The 20273-nt window shown below is 31.6% G+C and overlaps 1 protein-coding gene across 1 annotated transcript in view; it reads left to right on the top strand.

Annotated features, from left to right (window-relative positions):
* LOC116768247 (protein unc-13 homolog B-like) overlaps window positions 1-20273 on the top strand; it is a 169376-nt gene that overhangs the window by 34532 nt on the left and 114571 nt on the right. Inside the window, exons 4-16 of the mRNA XM_061523446.1 lie at window positions 2903-3017; window positions 3112-3238; window positions 11008-11121; window positions 13474-13589; window positions 13887-13990; window positions 14156-14241; window positions 14976-15072; window positions 15437-15629; window positions 15971-16055; window positions 16470-16643; window positions 17474-17585; window positions 17820-17887; window positions 18151-20151. Coding sequence (XP_061379430.1) covers window positions 2903-3017; window positions 3112-3238; window positions 11008-11121; window positions 13474-13589; window positions 13887-13990; window positions 14156-14241; window positions 14976-15072; window positions 15437-15629; window positions 15971-16055; window positions 16470-16643; window positions 17474-17585; window positions 17820-17887; window positions 18151-20151 — 3392 coding nt within the window. The remainder of the gene's footprint in view (window positions 1-2902; window positions 3018-3111; window positions 3239-11007; window positions 11122-13473; window positions 13590-13886; window positions 13991-14155; window positions 14242-14975; window positions 15073-15436; window positions 15630-15970; window positions 16056-16469; window positions 16644-17473; window positions 17586-17819; window positions 17888-18150; window positions 20152-20273) is intronic.

The raw sequence follows: 20273 nt of genomic DNA on the forward strand, positions 1-20273 counted from the left end.
AAAGGCCTTAAATGAACTGAGTCCAAATGAATAAATAATTATGGTTCGAAGTGTGGTTAAAGAAAGTTCCGCGAAGAACACTTGGCTATTTCACTCCGAGCTTCTGATATTCCATTAAGGAAATCGTAACAAAACTTGGTGTTGGCTAAGTGCTAGAAGTTTCTAATGCTTCACTACCAACACTTATCCAAGATATTTCTTAATTGATGTCTCGATACAAAAAAATAACGTTTTCTAAGCATTTTTCAATGACCCGATATTGTAACGAGTCACTAAAAACACTTTTAAAAACCGAATAACTATGTAAACTGATTATTTTGCATGGTTATTGTAAAATAAGCATAAAATCAATAGTTTAAATCAATCCTTACATATTTCGTCTATATCAGGGCTTCTTAAACTTTTGTCATTCACGACCCATTTATGATTGCGAGTTTCTTGACGAGCCCGTACAAATATAAAAGATAAATAAATTAATATTTTTTGATGATTTATTAATAGGTAACAATATACATATATATATGAAAATATATAGTTTTAGAATTCGTTTTGAAACACAATCAAAAATTACAAATCTAAAATTAAATATCGCACAAAAATTATAATATTTTATTTATTATAATTTCAAAAATAAAAGTGGATTCTGACCGTCTTAATTCGCTAAAATATATTGAAGCAGTCGCGTGGTGAGTATAAATTAAAATTTAAGTAAAAAGTTTAATGAGATGGGTGTGCTTTTTTTATTTGCATAACAGATCAAATCTTGGTGGAATGTTTGAAACTGCTGGAAATAACTGGACCTCTTGAACATTTTTTAGCGCTGAACGATATTGCGATTTAATATGTTTTAAAGCTGAGAAAGTAATTTCACACAAATATGTGGTGTTGAATGGCAGAAGTACATTTAACGCCATATCAGCGATTGCGGGAAATTCAGTTCTAGCTCTGATCCAGAATTCAGTCAAGGGCTTTTTTTGAAATTGTAGTTTTAAGTTTGAGTCACTCGAAAGCTCAGAAAATTCCTCTTGAGCTTTAAGTAGCAGGTGATCAATCTCACTTAAGCCAATCCTAAAAGGCTTTTGATTCCAAACAATTTTTGAAAATCAATATTTAATATAAAATATGTAGGGAACTGTATTTCTAGCGCCTTTAAGTGATATACAGTAATTTTTACAATAAAAGTTTTACAATGAATTTTCTCGATTATAAAATTGTCGACACTAGAAAACATTTCAAAAGATTTTTTTTCGATCCTACTTCTCCAAATGTTGATCTTTTTAATAACCTTTTATTTTATCATTTGAAGTAAATATATCGCAATGTTTTCCCTTGAAGAGACAAGTTGAGATCATTTAACTTCGCAAAAATATCTGACAAATAACACAGCTTGGACAGCCATAAGTCATTTTGAAAAAAAAACAGCAGGTTTACATTTTCGTTCGGTTAAAAATATTTCGATCTCGTCCTTTAAAAACGATAATCTTCTTAAACTTTGACCTCTTGACAACCATCTCACTTTTGCATGTAATAACTAACAAAGTAGTATAGTTGGAATCCGTATCCTTACAGAGATTTGAAAATAAGCGGCTGTTAGGGCCATGGGTCTTAACAAAATTTATGATCTTAACATCATCCTGAAACACATCGTTCAATTCTGGTGCTAATTTTTTTTCTGCAAGAGCCTCTCGGTGAATAAGCCAGTCAGTAAACATTATATGATCATAATGAGTTGCTTTAAAAAATGTTTTAAAACCAATATTTTTGCACGTCATCGCTCTTGCACCATCTGTGCATATTCCCCAGCAAGTCAACGTGAACAAGCACTGATATTTAGAGGTGGCGGTCAGAGTGGGAATTCAGTGGCGCGCGGTTTATTCAACATGTAAGTTTCCGACAAACGCACTAACAAAGTATAGCCACAGTATAATAATACCGATCATAGATCGTTTACTGCTGTCGGTGGAGATAGCTCAAAACCTTCAACAAATACGCGAGTCTAGACGCTGCAAGTCCACTGTATTCCGCCAACTCTAGTGATGTTATAAACTGTATATATAAATATTTGTCATTAAAATATCTAGACCCCAGTATTTTCCTACACGACCCCATAAAGACGAATGAAAGAGTATTAAAATTAAGATAATTACTCATTTTTATTTACATCTCATTTGGAAGCTTCCATCATTTCCAAATCATTATGTATATAAAATAAGAAATGCTAAGACGAAACGAAACGAAACTTCTCATCATTCGGTGCGGGTGGCGGGTCCATCGCGTTGCAAGAAGATGAGCATTTACAGTGCTTGAGACTTGCGAACCAGGTTGAAGCCTAAGGGGCCCCTAACGCGCGTTAAACGCTCACGTCCACCATCCAAACTCCTCTCTCTGTCTAACCAAATTTGAAACTTTTAGGTGGGAATAAAATATAGAAATTTCGTGATATAGAAGAGAGTCGCTTAAATAAAATAAAATATATCATTTATTTGATATTTGAGATATTGTCAAGTAATGGATATAAATATTAAAATTAATGAGAGACTGTAAATATCATCATTACCAAATGATGAAAGTTCAGCGACTTTTCCAGTAAGACTAATCTCGTTAAAAAAATTCATTTGTGTATTATTAACGGTGAAACGAAAAAGAAAAATATCCCATGCATTCCTCAAAATGAACTTTATATTTATCAAATTAGTTTCGGGCAAAGGCTTAAATGTTAAAAATGATTTAACGTATGAGATTATTGAATTTTTTATTGGTAAACTTTGTGAGGGACCTTACAAACAATATCTTCTGTTACTTATTTTTAATTTGTAATTGGTATTTTGTGTTTAGAATAAAACCTTACAGCAGTCTAGTATATTTTTTACATGGCAGTCAATTAATTTTGTTTTATTTTCAGTGAGATCAACGATATAAATCTTGGTCTTCTAGTGGAGGTGTGGAATAAAGGCGTCATTTGGGATCGCGCTTTGGGATACCATTACCTGCCGCTAACTTCCGTCGCTTACGATGAGGTAATTAGATAATATAAGACAAAATTACCAACATTTTCTTTACTAGGCAATATTTAGCGTTTCCTTTTATGTTATTTATCTATTGCTCCTTCAGCAAGAGTGCGGCGGTAGGTGGGTGGAGTTGGAGGCGCAGCTGATGATGCGCGGCGGCGCTGTGGTCGGCACCACCGGCCCCACCGGACATGCCTTGTTACTGGACTGCCGATTCGAACCTCCGTTCGGTATGTACTTCATTCATTACCGTCCAATCTATTTTGATGAACTATGGCATGTACGAGGACAAGTTGTCCGGAATCTGTTTATATTTGTATAATGAATTTAGATATCGTGACAAATATTAGACTGATGTCCAAATATCTATACGTTATTTTTTGTTAAATAATTTTAAACTAACCTAAAAACGGTAGGTTATAGGCATTGATGTATTTAATATATAAAACAATGAATTTTTTACATGTAATATTCTGATGTGTAAAAATAGCGTATAACATTTTATAAAAGGCCTCCGTTATAAAGTAAAGGCTATTGATCCTTGTGCACTTTCTTGTTTATAACATATATGGCAAACTATAGTATTAAATACACCCAATAATATCTTAACATGTAACCAACACTTTCAACTTGGTTAGCGTAACGTGATCATCGGGTAGCTTCGAACTCAAAGTTTAACTTACTATTAATCAATATTTGAGTGAACTAAGTTTATTTTCATTCAAACTAAATTACAGACTGTTGTTGCAACACGTATTAAATTATATTAATGGTAAAACTTATTTGAATGCTCTAAATAGATTTAAGGCAAAGAATTTGTTCACAAAAAAAATTCAGGTTAAATAAATGTTGAGTAGTAAAAGCTGGTAGACAAATCCGTTGTGATAAATATTTTTAAAGGTGCCATAATTTCGTTAGTCTGAATTAATTTTCAGTTTAAAACGCTTTTAGAGCACACGTACCTCTTGACCTACCTTGGCTCGATTTCAAGCCGTACAGGCCTTCGCTGTCTTCCATTCCCTCAAGCAGTAAGCGAAGCGCCTTTTAGTGTATGAATTTGCTTCGTGACTATGAATTGTATGTGTTCTTAAATAATCTAAGAGTTAGCTTTCAACCTAAATATTTATAAGATGTGTTACATATTTATAGATTGAATATTACACAAAAGTTTTAGACCTAACAGAAATGAGGACAAAAAAATTGAAAATGTCGGAAATGTATTTAGAAAATAAAGAATAATGTATAGAAAAAGTCGTCATGAATTGTTGCTTCACTTGGCAGCAACTTCATAATTTGTTAAGATGGCGCCGCCGTCAAACCATCCTCGCCAATTTATGATGTTGTTTGGAACCGATACGCGTATTTCAATGTTGATCTGAATAAAGATTATTGAAACAAAAATTTCAAAGATTATTGTGAAGAGAATTTATTTTTAGGCTATCAAACTGATAATAAATTTGAAGGTAGCGAGAAAGATTTTTTAACCAATCAGTCCTATTTGGAAGCAATTTTGTATGTAGGTAGCTACAGTCCTGATTATGTAGACTTTCTTTATTCTTCGACAGAAATGCGAATGGAGAAAAACGGTATCGCTGACTAGATTTTATACATAGAAAATAAATACAAATTATCTTGTAATTTAATCACGCAATGCATAGTATTGTTATTTTTTCATTTAAGTTTATTTTAAATACATTTTTTTTTCAAGTGACATACAAAGATGTCATCCAAGGTCACGATCATTGAAGCATGTAATGGGGTGGGATCGTTACATTTTTGTTATTTATGTTCAAGTGGCGCCGTCTGGTCGGTTAGTCTGGTCTTTGAAGGTCGGTCTGACGGCAAGGATGCCTATCTCCACGCAGACCACTCGGCGACGACGGGAAACTGAATAGTACTATTTTTTTCCAACCAGCGACACCAAAATTATTCATTTTAAAAAGAATTCGTATTGTATAAATAAGTATTAGTGTTATTTTTTCGATATGTCGAAACTGATTATCAATAGGTTTTCCTTATTTGCAATTTTAGTTAACGCTCATACATAGAATAAAAACTTATTACCTGTTTTAAGTGATACAGTTTTCTGACGATTATTAAAAAGTTATATTTAAGTTTATTTTTAGATAATTGAAATTTAAATTATTTATTCTCCTTACATTATTTGGTGAATTTAAAGTAGTCAGATCTTTTTTAACTAGAAAATATTGTTATTAAAAGCGAAACGGCTTTTATTATCTATGTTAAATAGAGTAACATCCGTCTCTTGTCTCCGCTTCCTCCCGATACGAGGATGGAAGAACGAGGAAGCGACAAGTGTATGGGGAAATCAATTCTTATACAGTTTAAACACCTTGTATTTCATCTGTATGAAGTACATATCCCGCGATTGACATAATAGCATATTTTACTGACAAAATCTGTCATGTCTTATTAAAAATATATTAATTTATTCAATATATTTATTGAGTTTTTTCAATTAATTTGATAGAAACATTAATCAATCGGTTTTTAAGTTGTTTTATTTTGAAAGAGTTGATCATTTTAGGGTGAACTCAGATCTGAGCTTTTAACTGCAATGGCTAATTAAGATAAACTGCGAGATTACTTTATGTTAACGCTTTTACTGGGAAGTAATTCAAAGATCGAAGAGGAGATGTTTTCCAATATTACAAAGAAAGATACTTTAAACCCTATATTTTATAATCGCATAAGATCCTTTAGAGTACAATAATAACCGCGTTTGTTTACTAGTACTGTTCTCTTGTTTATAAATTTTATGTCTCTTGAATAGTAATATTAAAAAAAAATCTATGAACTATGTGTCTTTATTGAATATTGTCAGGTGATGTAAATTCTCCCGTGTTTTAATAATAATAAGACTTGACATTTCGACATGACACTCTCGTAACACCTATGCATCTATTGTAACGACGCGTTATTTATTCACAGATGCATTTCCATCTGTCGTTCTGAAGCCACACAATGGCCTACTGTAACACGTCAAAGTACTCGTATATTTGGTCTCTATACAAAGTTTCGACATTGTTTACGAATTATTACGTAACTTTTTTTTTCTACAACGGCTTTCTTTCTAACTCCGTAACGAGTGGAAATAAAAGTTGTAGGATGTTTCATTTTTTACGTTATCTTATTTATTTTCTTTTTAAATATGGAGGCAAAAATTTTTAATGATATATCTGTGTTATATTAGTGTTGAAATACGATAATTTTAAGTTTATCTTTTTAAATAAATAAAATACATTTAGTCGAATACCTAATAAATTTAGAAAATTAATATATTATAGCATTAATTGAATTGAAAACTCAACATGTTACCTAAAACGCTTTGCAGGAAATTGGATGAAGCGATCCTAATATCACGAGCGGAAACTAGTAACTAAAGTAATTTTAAAAGTCATTAAATTTAATCAAAAATGGCACAGAAAACAGCCAATAACAAAGATAGTAGTATTACAAGAAAAGGCATTTACTTTAGGATTACTAGTTTAACTTTCAACCCACGTTTGATTACTTTGTAGTGTGTTCAGCGGAAAGCAACGAGGAAAAATAATTAAATATTTTTAGAAATATAGTTATGCTTAGAATTTCAAGAATATGGTAAAATAATTCTAACAGAATCTATTTTTATCATTAAGAAACTATTTTTTTCCTTTCATTTCAGTAACAAATAATTAAGTCGTATAGTTTTACGCACAAAGTAAAAAAGACTACAAGCATCCGTACTGTACGTGTCAATTTCTGCCAGAACTCTGTTCCATTCGAAAATAGATCTAGACAAATTGAAATAGAGTCGCGTCGTTTTGCTCCGAGAGCCGTTCATAATTGGATGGTTGGATGGTTGTTTTACGATGAAATGGGGGCATCTTCCGAGCTGTCGCGATGCCACCCGTTCTAATTATACTTTTCTAAAGCCAGTTCTACTGCCTGGTCGGCCGGCGTTCTACGGCTTACAAATTTGTCGAGAGCCTATGTAAGTATCTTTGTATAATTCGGAAGGGTTCAGTGTTTTTTTATTAATATTATGCTAAAGTCAACGATATTTGTAGACGTATGTGCGTCTCTTTCTAATAGTGTATACGTTTTATGATCGATATAAAGTGCTGTTAGAGGGAGGCAGCATTAGTTTATTACGTCGTATTTTAATTTCATTATTAGTAAACATGTCATGTTTTAGAGCCAACAGTAGCGGTTTAGGCGTAAGAGTTTTTGTAGATCCGATATATGATGCCGTTGTGACAATCGCAATGAATCTGTGGATAAATAGTGTTTATGTGAATAAATTATGAGTTAATAAGAGCTAATTGGCTGTCTCTTTTATGTATGTGTATCATTCGATGACAATGGCTTTGTATGCCGACTGCTTATTTACTTGAGTGCTACATTTCGCATTACAATTCCCATACTTTTTCCTCTAGCTCCGTATAGAAAAGTTTTCTTTCAACACATTTACACATTACTCTTGAAAAGTATTGAGTAAAGATGTAGCTTTAAAACATATTTTAAGATGAAAAACGCAATATCCACTAGTTGATTAGAAAAATGTCGTTTAAGAAAATTTAATTTAAATAGCTTGAAAACGGTTCAATGTACATTTTGATATTTCATTCTACATAATACGAAGGCCACGTTGAAAGACTTTATGCCTTTCTAAATAAAAATATACATATATGCATACAGAGGTAAATGTGTTATGATGTAATTCCTTGACAGAATTGCGTGTTTTCATACCATAACAGTACTGAAAGCAATTTTTCAAATTCTAGAAATATGAACTACATGAATAAATAATTTTATATTGAGTCTTATAATTTCTAAGGGTTAAATTTTAAATGTTAAAAATAACCACAATTTACTTTCAAGTCAATAAAATCACCAAAGAAAAAAATATATACAAACGAATGATTAAGAGCTTTACTTTATTAGTATTTTAATTCATTATTAATATATAGATATCATCATCATCATCGTCGCTAGAGTCTTTGTAGACTCGTCATGGTCATCACGTATCAGTGATCCGTATACATGATGACTTTCTTGGGAAGATAGTTGCAGTGGGTTCCCCTTGCCTTCTGCACCAGCACTTTTTTTTCTTTTTGGATAATATATAGATATAATAAATATAAAAATTACTACTGTTAAGTTCACGTTTGTCCAGAGTTATCAATGAATACTTATTTCACATAACCTAAAATTCACTGTCCTTCTTTCACTTTCAATTCAATTCTTCGAAGTAGTTGTCATAGTTTGTAAAATAAGATATAATGTTCCCATTTAAAAAATAAAATTTATATGTAACGTGTGATTTGAGACACGGGCTAAAGAATTCATCGTAAGTTTTTATATTCAAATAAAATAATCTCAGTTGTATTTTGATCTTTTTTTTTATAATAATTTATTTATTGAAATAAATTTAACGCTTCAAGCATAAAAGTAACTATGAACTATGAAAGGAATTATTTCTTTATCATGTTTTGTAATGTAACATTCAGACCATCAACGTGAATATTTCGTTTCCATTATAATTATCTTTAATTTAGGAGATAATATCAATACATGCACACATATATACAAAAAAAACCTACAGATATACTTACTTGTATTATAAAACATATATGTGGAATTCTGGTTAGAAAATCAGTTCTTCATTTTGGATTCTTTACCGCCTTTAATACCTATTTCCAAAATTATACGCAACTCGTTCCTAGAAATTTTGACTTAATTTATAATAATGCTTGTAGGATTGGGAAAACCCCAGTAATAAGGATGTCTCGTTCTCGTTGTGCTCTATTGTAAAAGTTATTTGTAGATAGATTTCTTTTCAAAAATGAAGTAATCATATATTTAATAAATTTACTATATGTTGAAACTTTACTTACTGTACTTTGAAATGACACTAAATTAAATTAAAGTATCGTTATACAAATAAGATATAATAGATAGAAATAAAGTAACAGTTTTGATCGAAAAATTAAGAATAAGAATAATATAACCGTCCGTGTAAAGTTACAAGGCAAATTCACACAAACTAAGGGTAACGTCAAAAAAATATGTTTCTTAGTGATTTAGTTCTTCAAACGCCTTTTCCCTCACGCGATTGCGTTGTTTTAATTCTTTTCTATTAATATTATATTTTGTTGTTAGATTCCTTTGTGCTATTTTAAGCATTTGAATGATTACATACAATACATTTTTATGAATATTTTTGCTTTCAATATTAATATTTCTTAGAAATATCTATTTGAAAAGTGGCAGTCTTTACGGCGACAATATATTTTTAAGCTATAAAAATCTTCTTGAGGTATTGTGTCTTGAAAACTTTTCATCTATACAGAAAATCCACGACAAAGACACCTAACATATACACATGTATCTATCTATTATAAGCGATGCTATATGGGTCAGTAAACCTGACATTTAATGGGTCAAATCGTGACATAATATCATATAATATGAAATAATTATTAAATTGAATATAATTATTTTAAAATCAACTATAAAATATCCGCTTACATAAGCTCCTACCTGTTTTGGACGATTTCAAAAGTTTATTCAGTTATTAATCGTAAAAAATCCTAGGGTCCTAGTTTTCAAGAAAAAAATTTATTTAAATCAATTTCTAACAACAAAAATTTATAAATTCTGTTATTATATCAAACGGAAAGATATTTTTCTTCATTTAATTTTAATAGTACTAAACAAGAACGTTCCCGAGGATTTCTTTTTGTATTTTATTTCAATAAAATAAAAGTGGTATACACAATGATCAATAAAATCAATAATCTCACCCTTGAATTCGAAAAGTTAATAAAAATAAATGATTAATTATTGTTGATGATTAAGTAAATAAGTAAATCATGACCTAAAAAACCTTTTCTAGAGGAAATTTCATCTTTTCCTCCTGATGTTATTAAACTAAACCGTATACTCGTGGAAACAAGAGCTAATTAATACATGCCTGAACATTTCAAGTATAAAGCACGTAACCTACATTTTAAAAACGTTACTTGAAATCTCTGTAGATTTTTACGTAGTTAAATAAAAATGTTATTAATATGATGATTTTAACTGTGAAATGTAAAAATAAAGTTTTACTTCATATCAAAAATTTACGTTATATTATATTATAATTATCACAGGATCTTTTTTTATGTTCAAGGCCTATTTTCAACTTGCTATTCATCAACCATTCCCCGAGCGATTTTCTCCGTGACAAACTTATTCTGCTCCTGAATTGCATTGCCCGCAGCTAATTGCTTATAACCTATCTGTAATAAGCTTTCAGTTGATGAAGAAACAGATTAAATAACGCTAAATTAGGTCAGTTGTCTGCTAACGTTCTGATTGATATCAAGGGCCCTTTAAAAGATTGTTAGGGAAGTGATTTACTTGGTGCTGTTGTGACAATAATTTAGATTTATTCCGTAATTAAATAGATATGTTCGTTTGAATTTTATTTATATATTATCTGTATTTATATAGTTTTTAATTGTTATTATGAATAAACAAAAACGTCTTGCACTGTAATTAATTTACATAAGAAATAGTTATCAATTTTATAACAGCAAATATACTTTTTCAAACCAGCTCGCTTCATCGTCTGTTTTATTAGCAAACTATGTATTTTGATTTGAACTGAGTCTTAATATGTGGGTGCATATCTAAATTACAATCAGGTTTTAGGCGGGTGGGGAAATAAGATAAACTAATTAAATATTAAAAAATACAATGGTAAATTAACTTAAAAATTACATCAACGTAACAAAAATGAACTATGAATTTAGTAAGATAATTTCACATAACTGATAAATACTGTATGATGTATTAATAGGTATATAATTAAACGCGCTGCGTAAAATTAACTTCTATAAAATTATATTATATATCGAGAAAGATTTTATATAGCTCGACTCATATAAAAAATTTATAGGTTAAAAGAATAAATCTTACTTTCTAGTATCACATGACGTCATTACAGATGCAGAAGGTACCGGTGGAACCGACTTGCAGCGCAAGTTGGACCTGCTTAACGGCGCCCTCGACGCAGAGCGCGCGGAACAGGCGAGACGGCAGCTACAATACGTTGCGCATTGTAAGTTGCATAAAGAGGCATTGATTTACATTAAGATGCATTAAGTTGCATTATAAGATTCTACGACCACCGTACAATTCAAAATCATTGATTCAATTTATAGGGTAAAATGTAAACAAAGCTAAATTGTAATAGATTTTCTCTTGCTTAAAAAAAAATGCTTTATTTTCCAACATTTAATATAATTATTCATCACATGTCAGTATCTATATGCTGAATGTCTACCAAAATCTACAAAAAAGAAAAATAGTTCAGTAGATAATTGTTCTCATACCATAAGCTTAAAATGAACTAGAGTTTTTTCAGGCTGTACTTATTTTTAACATAAGTAATATATCTTGGAAAAATATTCCCTATTACATAAATAATAAAGTAGAAATTATTTTAACTACTTAATAGTCTTGATGGAAATATGACAACGTATAAAGAATATTACAAAATAAACTTTACGACTCGAGAGGATCCAATACCTTTTATCAAATTTCAATTTCTATATTCCGTACATTTCAGATACTTTTGACGTGAATAATAAACGAGTGGTCTGGGAAAATAAATCAGTTAAATACAATATGGAAACCTAAGTAAACCATTACTTTTATCAAGAAATATCTGAGTAAATATTATATTCCTCAAATAATGTTTCTAATAAATAAGGTCGTTGATCTTGGCTCTCTTGAAATGAAAAACGTGTAACAGTTCACTAGCGACAGAGATTTTATTAGACGCAAAGTCATCAACTATATTTGTATTGTGCCATACTGGATTTAACTATTGGCTTTCCTTGTTTATTCAAAGTCAACCATAATAATATGATCCATTTTATTATACACTAAAATGTAAACTTTTTTCTATACCAGCGTAATGGCTACCAAGATGAAAATTTTGTGTTGATCCTTTTGACAAACACGCACATACGCAAATAAACATATACTCATACAAATCTGGAAAATAGTATTAATGGGATTTCGTTCAAAAGTTATTCTGTAACAGTTGCTAAAAGGCACACTCTGGAACGAGAAATTAGTTCACACATATCTAAGAGTTAGTTCGTGTAAAGTGTAAACAATAAGTTTCTAATATTGTAAATAATTAATTCATTGTTATTTGTGGTTCATTGTAAGGTTAGGAGATTGTTTTAAATAACATAAATACATCGTGTATTTGCTGCCACATTGTAAATATTATTTAGTATTTTATCGATTTCATGAGTTCTATAGACCTCTCAGTAGCAGCTCAGCCTTTAGAGGACCTTCTTTAAAAAGCTTGTCACAATTATTGTTGCAAGTACGTTTAACCTTTTCTCATTGGGCCTTAATTCTTTGTCCTTCAAAAGGGGCGAAAATTCATTCCACTCATTTTCTCTATACATGTGACGAGAAATAAAACGTTAAGATTTTTTGGAAAAACGAATGACTGGCCATAACATAAGATAGCATTGTAGGGAATTTTAAAATTGTTGTTCTTAGATTTGGTTGAGGGAAAAACTAAAAGTATTTAGGACTTAATATTTTAATAAAACTATTATGAATATTTTTATTAAAATATAGATAATATAGTTTTTATAAAAGGAATCACGAAGAAAAAACAAAGCGAATGTTTTAATTTATTTCAGTTTAAATCTACCTATCCGATGTACGGTTATAAAGTCTACTAGTCTACTACAAGAATATGTCTATATGCTTAGTAGAAGTTACATCGTCACACGATATATCAGCCTTCCCCGTTCCTTATTCAGGGACTACATTTTTGTAGAGGTTTATGATTGAAATGCTGTAAACGCCTTGTATGTAGTGTGACAATTCAAACTTGGAGTACTAATCACATAACACGATAATATTTTTTCATCAATAAATTTATGGTCTGTATTTTGTACTTGAAATTTAATAAGTCTTTAACAAAACATTTTAAGGGAAATAAAAATGAATTCACTTATCTACCAAAGAGTGTAAAGTCGCTTAAGTAATGATTCATAGGCCATAGATGTATATCAAATTTACTTGAATCTTTGAAATTATTTCGGACATTATTATTTTGTAGCACCTTAACTTTGTTGTCTTTATTAACATATAGAATCCGGTGAATAGTGTAGAAGTTTAAAAGTAGATGATTACTTCTATGTGGGCTTCTCGTTGGTAGAGTAAAAAGCAACAAACGAAACTGTATTTCTGTGCATAAATACCTGGTTATAATATTTCTAGGAATGAAGAATTTTTATTCAAAGTATATATATTTTGCGTGATAGATAATGTTTCTTGTACTTTTATATAAATATTATTATTATCTTATTGAATAATTATGCGAAGGAATATCCTATGTTTTAATTAATATATTTTTTAATGTTTTTGTTTACAGCCGGGTATTCCGAGGACTCTGACTACACGTCTGACCTCAACTACCCCGTGGGCCAGCACGCTAATTGCAGCGCATCGCAGTTCAGGAGCGCCGCGCATCAGATGCATACGCCGCAGGTATGAATTTATAGTATATATGATAACTTACTTATTTCAAATAGATACATAAACCTACCAGGGATCACGATAAATGCAGAATTAGTAGAAACTAAACTTAGGCATAATGTAGAGTAATGAAGTCATTGTAGATCCGTAAAAGAAGTTTTATTCGATAGTCTCACTTCTTAATTACTTACTACTGGCTTTAGTAAGTCTAGCACTACTTGCCTTCATAGAACATTTTTTAGTCATTGTTAATCAGCTTAATTTATATTTAATGATTTGTTATTCCTAATTGTTTTTGTTCAATTACAGAGGTCTTTGGAGGCGTCACGAGAGAATTCATACGAGAGAGAAGAATATCATCTGCATGGAGACACCGACCCTCTCTATTATAATAGTCAACCAAGAACTAATAGGTACTATTATTATGTTACAAAAAGTCAGACAGTGCTATCAGGAAAATGTATACTTAGTGTTTAAAATATTAAGATTAACATTTTCTCTTAAAATTTAACAATAAACGTTTAAGAAATTCTACGTAAATTGTTAATAATAAATTTTGACGTTAAAAATAACTTCAGGATAGAGACGTGGTCGCAACTTCATGCACAGGCGAGCGTAGAGTCAGCTGTGTCATGGAGAACAGCAACAGACTGGCAGTCGGGAGGTACGTATAATTTTAATAATTTTTTTATTTAAAAAAATATTTTTAATTTTTTCATTATAGTGGTTGCATAGTAATATTAAACAGCCTTTTTTTATTATGTGTCTTTAATAAAAGACACTAACATGGTTGTGAAATAATTAAGAAACAAGGTGTAATAAAAGCTGCTGTTTGTGGATTTTTTAAAATATTTTCTAGCTTAATTTGCATAAGTGTTAGGAAAATTAGTAAATTATTTAGAAACAAAATATACCTTTCATATATGTCACCATCAAAGCTCTACAATCTTTTTTTAAGTACACATTCTTCGTTTGGCTTTGAATTCAATTAATAAATCTACGTAGGAGAAGTTGGGGCGAAAAACTAGTATATCATATAAAGGAACAGTCATTAATTAACATACATCAAATACGCACTGTATAACTTACACAAATTCTGTTGTCAGTGCCATAATACCAATATTATTACACTATTTTTATTATCATATTCAATCTTTTTAATGGAACTTGTTGTACTAGTTAAGTATCTTTAATGTAAAAGTTATATTTGAGTTGTTCATTGAAATTATAAAGTCTACATTTTCATCACTATTCCTTAATTAAACTAGTATGGTTAAAGGGAAATTTCTAAGTAAGGTTTACGTTTTTTTTTTTTACTTTGTAAAGAGTTACTGAACAAGACATTTTTACTGCAGATTTAAATTTGGAACAATTTATTTATTTCCATTTTTTTTCCAGAGGAACAGCGAAGGCCTAGCCTCGAGCGTCAAAACACGTTATACGATGATAGTATAGGATACGGGTATGACCCATATACCACTAGCACGCACATTAGGTAAGATTTATACATTTTATATTGTATAAACATTGTTTTTAATTATTAATAATTCTAATTATAAAGGTTTTTAGTTAAGTTTTTTGGGAGGTTTTGTCATGAATGCTACTTATTTATCGGGTGGGTTAGTCCTTTTCTCTGACTATGGTTGTAAACATTTTTAGTGAGATTGAGTTTTTTATTGGAGTGACCGAAAAAAGGTTTTTATCAGGTTTAAGAGATGTAGGACTAAAACCTAGAAGTGTTGAAGTAGATTTTTAACAAAAAAAAAATTAATTCTGTACTATTATTATTACCCATAGCATAGGATTTAATTCTGCTTGAATTAATTTGAAATAATAATAAATTTTCATTTGAAACACAGGGACCATTCACATTTATCACATCAAACCAGCTACGAGGAGTATTATGACTCCAGCAGCTACCAGTATCCATACGATGCTTACGGACGGTACTTCTTCGAAGAGTCTCTAGGCCTAACTCCGACGGAATATGAAAACATCGTCAATAAACGACGTTCTTCTGTCGTCCAACTGCCGCAAATGCCGCCCAAACAGGTGTAACCAATGATTCAAGGAAACTTTGCTTCTTTTTGTATTAACTTTAGTATTAACCTGGTTGGAATTGTTTCATTCCTTACATAAAGAAGTCTATGAAAATTACATATTATGTATGTGTGTGTACAAATTCATTTAGATTTCACTTGATTATTGACTCTATAATGGCCTTTAGGGCTTTCAAATTATAAGAGGTCACATACAATCTTCTACTGCATCAAATGTAGCTGTATATGTGTAACAAATCTTCATAATTTAGAATTTTTTATTAACGATATATTGACATTTACATTATATATTGAAATCCAAAGATAACTTTTCCTTTCTCCATCACGTTACAGCTGCCACCCTCGTCTAGATATTCTGACTACAATGAAATGGCTCCGTACAGACCACGGCCGCGACGTACCACAGCTAGTCTTCCAGGTGAAGGATAAAACAAAATTATTATAAGAGCTCCGAAATTAGAATTACTTTATTCATTTTTGTTATTAAAGGTAATCAATTACCTCATATGAGACATATCTCGCTGTAGATTAGAAATGTATATGAAGTTCAATATTTTCGGTAATGCAAGATGAGCAATAGATAATAATCATTCAAAAAATAATCGTTATATATCTCAGAAATTGTTATAAGATTATTTAATTATATTATTCATGATATTTATTTCCATAAAAAATATTGGTTCTGAGATACACAAAAAATTTTTTTTGGACGCTTTGATCTCGTCTGCCAGTAATCAATATTGCCATAAAGTAATTAGAACCTCGAGTAAATAATAAATTAATCAAGGAAAATGTAAACAACGCAGTTTTTTTCGTTTTTTGTTCATAATAGCAACACCTTCATCAACTCCGAAGCGCGGTCGGGCATTGCCGGTGCCTCCCGGCAGCGAGTCTGGGTGGGGGCGCAGGGGTCGTCGTCTGCCTCAACCCCCCGCCATTAAGGCAGCCTCCCGACTCGTCACCGCTCACACTAAGACTGCGCACACCCATGTGCCTTACACTACCGGTAATTTACATACGTTCACGTTTAGTTTAAGGTTGCAGATTAGGATATGTTCGTTATTTCCGGCTAACATATTTATTGAAGCGTAGATAAAAAGATTCCAATAATTCACTCTCCAGTTCGCCATGGTCATGAAGCTCGACGGTCATAGCTGACTTGTGCGAACTTTGACGTGAACTTTCTTACTTTACAAACTTGTCCAGAGCTAGCTGCGTAATTAACATTATAATGCCATCTCCGACATCTAGATATACTGTATAAATTAGGCGAATAGATGTGTCCCTTGTGAAAGTTAACTAAGAAGTAGCTATCTCGTTGTCGTGATTAAAACTTTTATAAATATACTCGAGTATTTTTTTATTGTTTATGAATTTCTTTTAGTGCTCATTTATCTTTAGAGAATGGAGCCATGTTTAAACGTAATCTTAATGATTCAAGTCACAAAGATAACCGCAATGATGGTCCTTATCATTTAGAATATATCCATATTATACATATATCTATCGTAACATAGTCAACATAATTTAGCTGCAGGTGGACGATTAGAGTCCGATTGAAATGACGCGGTATTATTTGTGGTTGTTAATTTGGTAATTAAAATATATATAGTCGAAAATATAGTCGAAAAACTTGATGATATTTATTACGTTTTCAATAAATCTGCCACAAGTGAGTTTTTTTTAACATTAAAAAAGACTCAACCAGCTTTTTGGTTTTGACAAAGTTAGTTATTAAGAACTTAGATCATTTTATGTTTGAATTCAAATTTTGAAAGCTCTGGCTTTGTCAGGGAATTGATCTTATCTTTTAAATGTTGTTTGATATCTGTGCAGAGCCCGAAAGAGCTGTTCCAGATGTTAGTTATGGTTACGACAATTACAAGGTTCAACCACAGCATCAAGACATTGTTACGGATCAATATCAAGACACCAATTATAATGCGAAGTATGTTTTCATTTTTTATTATCTATCCTTACACATATTAGAATTAAATTCATAAAATATATTAGCTTTTTAAATTAGTGAATATGATTTTATTTTAATGTTGATAGGAAAAAATAATGTTTTCCTTTAATAACGACTTTCGTACTAACGATTTTATATATGCATTTTAATACAAGGTTTTTTAGTTTAAATAATTGAACATAAAAAAAATAAAGCAAAGTTATATTTTAACAGTTACGATGAGGATGGCATGCAGCCATTCTTTGATGAAACTCCCCACGCTACTCCACCAGCTGCTACAGGTAACAACATTTAATAAATAAAAAATAATGTCAATAAGACATATAGCATAATATATTATAACGTAGCATTTTATTGGATTTATCTCTGACACTGAAAATAATTCAATGTTTTAAGATAAAGGTTTCCGTTGCGCGGTCATGGTACACTTCCAGCTAATTTTATAATCAGTATGTTATTGTGCCTTGATTGACAATGTTTCTTCGATTGTTTAACCAGTGTTATGAAGAATTTACAATTTCAATTTTCAAAAATATTTTTCCAGCTCAAAAAGCGTCGTGGGCTGAAACGGAAACTACTACTCAATTTTCTTATCCAGTTACAAGTGAACTGGATTCTGTGATACCCAAGTCTGTGCCATCAAAACTTAGTTCATACGTTCATCCGCCTGTTACTAATAAGCAAGATATTTATAGGGAGCAAAACTATCAGTCGTATGATTCGAAATACGATAGTAGACAAGAATTTGTTAAGTTTCAACAAGATCAGACTTATCCAGAGGAAGTTTTACCAAATCAATATCTGGATCAAAAGACGGATTATGGCTATCAGTATCAAACAGATCAGGAATATCAATTTAAAGGGAAGCAAGATTATACTGATGATGAACGTGAATATCAGAAGCAGCAGGAATTGGTGCAATTGGAACAAACCTATTTTGAAGACTTGCACCAGTTTCAACAAAGTCGTCAAAATCAGCATGAGCGACTGCATCAACAAAGTGAAGGCCTTAATAAAGATCAGATCCACCAGCAAGATCAATTATTTCAGAAAGAACGATTTGATCAACAAGATTTTCAACATTATCAAAAAGATCGCTATCCAACAGATCAAGTATATCAGCATGATCGGATAGTTCAAAAAGACCAGACTCACCAGCAGGACCTTTCATATCGGCAAGAAAGTAAATCGTTTCAACAAGAGCAGCGTTATCAGCCAGATCAAAAGTATCAAACAAATCAATCATATCAAGAACAGTCATATTATCAAGAGACCCCATATCAGTCAGAGCAAACATTCCAACAAGAACAGCAACAGTATCAACAAGAATCATCTTATGTACAAGATCAAGAGTATCAAAAACAACATGAGGTCCAACAGCAACAACAATATACTCAACAACAATCTTATCAGAAACAACACGATCAAGAAGTATTTGATAAGCAACCACAAGAATTTATTCAAAACCAACAACAACAATATCCACAACAACAATATGAGCAACAACAGTATCAACAATATCAACAGCAACAACAACAGCAGCAGCAACAACAACAACAACAAAATCAACAACAACAATATCTAGATCAACAACATCTGCAGCAACAGCATCAACAAACTTTACAATACCAACAGAAGCAACAGTTACAGCAAAGCCAACAGCAACAGCAGCAACAACAGAAACTTCCGACCCAACAGCTTCAAACAACTGTTTTAACAGGCGCAGCTACACTTGGTTCATTGATGGCTGGAGGAGCGAAAAAATTAGGTAGTTTCTTCGGTGCAGCCGCAGCCGCTGTGGCACCCCCTGCTCCTAGTCAACTGCAGCAACAGCAACAACAACAGCAACTACAGCAACAGCAACAGCAACAGCAACTACAGCAACAACAACAGCAATTTCAGCAACAACAGCAACAGCAACAACAGCAACAGCAACTTCAGCAACAAGCACCAACAACAAGTATACCAATAACCTCAAGTACCGCAACACAATTACCTTCCATGACAGCTCCGGCATCTAAACCCTCAATCACCTCTTCGTCTGATATTTATACCACATCCGTCCTTGAAGAACAACCAACCTCACCTGTACACACGGTGACAACAACAGCTCCATCTTTACCGAGGACTCCATCATTAAAAAGACAAGAATCAATACAAAGGCCTTCAGTACGTCGTACACGGACCTTACCCGATGCTCCAGAGGATTTTTCTCAGGGAAGTTTTGATGAAAGTGCCTACGAGGATGAGTATAATAAGACTGAACTTGATCAAGTAGATCGCGATAGAACATCCTTGGACAGGTATCGTGATGACGACTACCTTCACGACGTTATTCACGAGGATATCATGGAAGAGGAGAAAATGGTTGATGAATCTGATATACAAAAGACTGCTTCACCTACTAAAACTAAATCGCAAGTCAGAAAACCTTCAGTTGATAGTTATCATAGTCAAGCTCCTTCAGTACTTGATAGAAAGACTTCCCAAAGCTCATTTATTTCTCAACATGAAGATAAACTTACAGTGCCTACAACATTAGAAGGTAAATGTTTAATTGTATTCAATTATAAAATTAAATATGTAACCAACGACAACGATTTATTTATTTTCAAATTATGACATATAATTAGATTTTTTTTTATCTTTTATATTTAAAAATCTTTA

The sequence above is a fragment of the Danaus plexippus genome, chromosome 19, assembly GCF_018135715.1.
Source record: "Danaus plexippus chromosome 19, MEX_DaPlex, whole genome shotgun sequence".
In the NCBI taxonomy this organism is placed as follows: Eukaryota; Metazoa; Arthropoda; class Insecta; order Lepidoptera; family Nymphalidae; genus Danaus; species Danaus plexippus.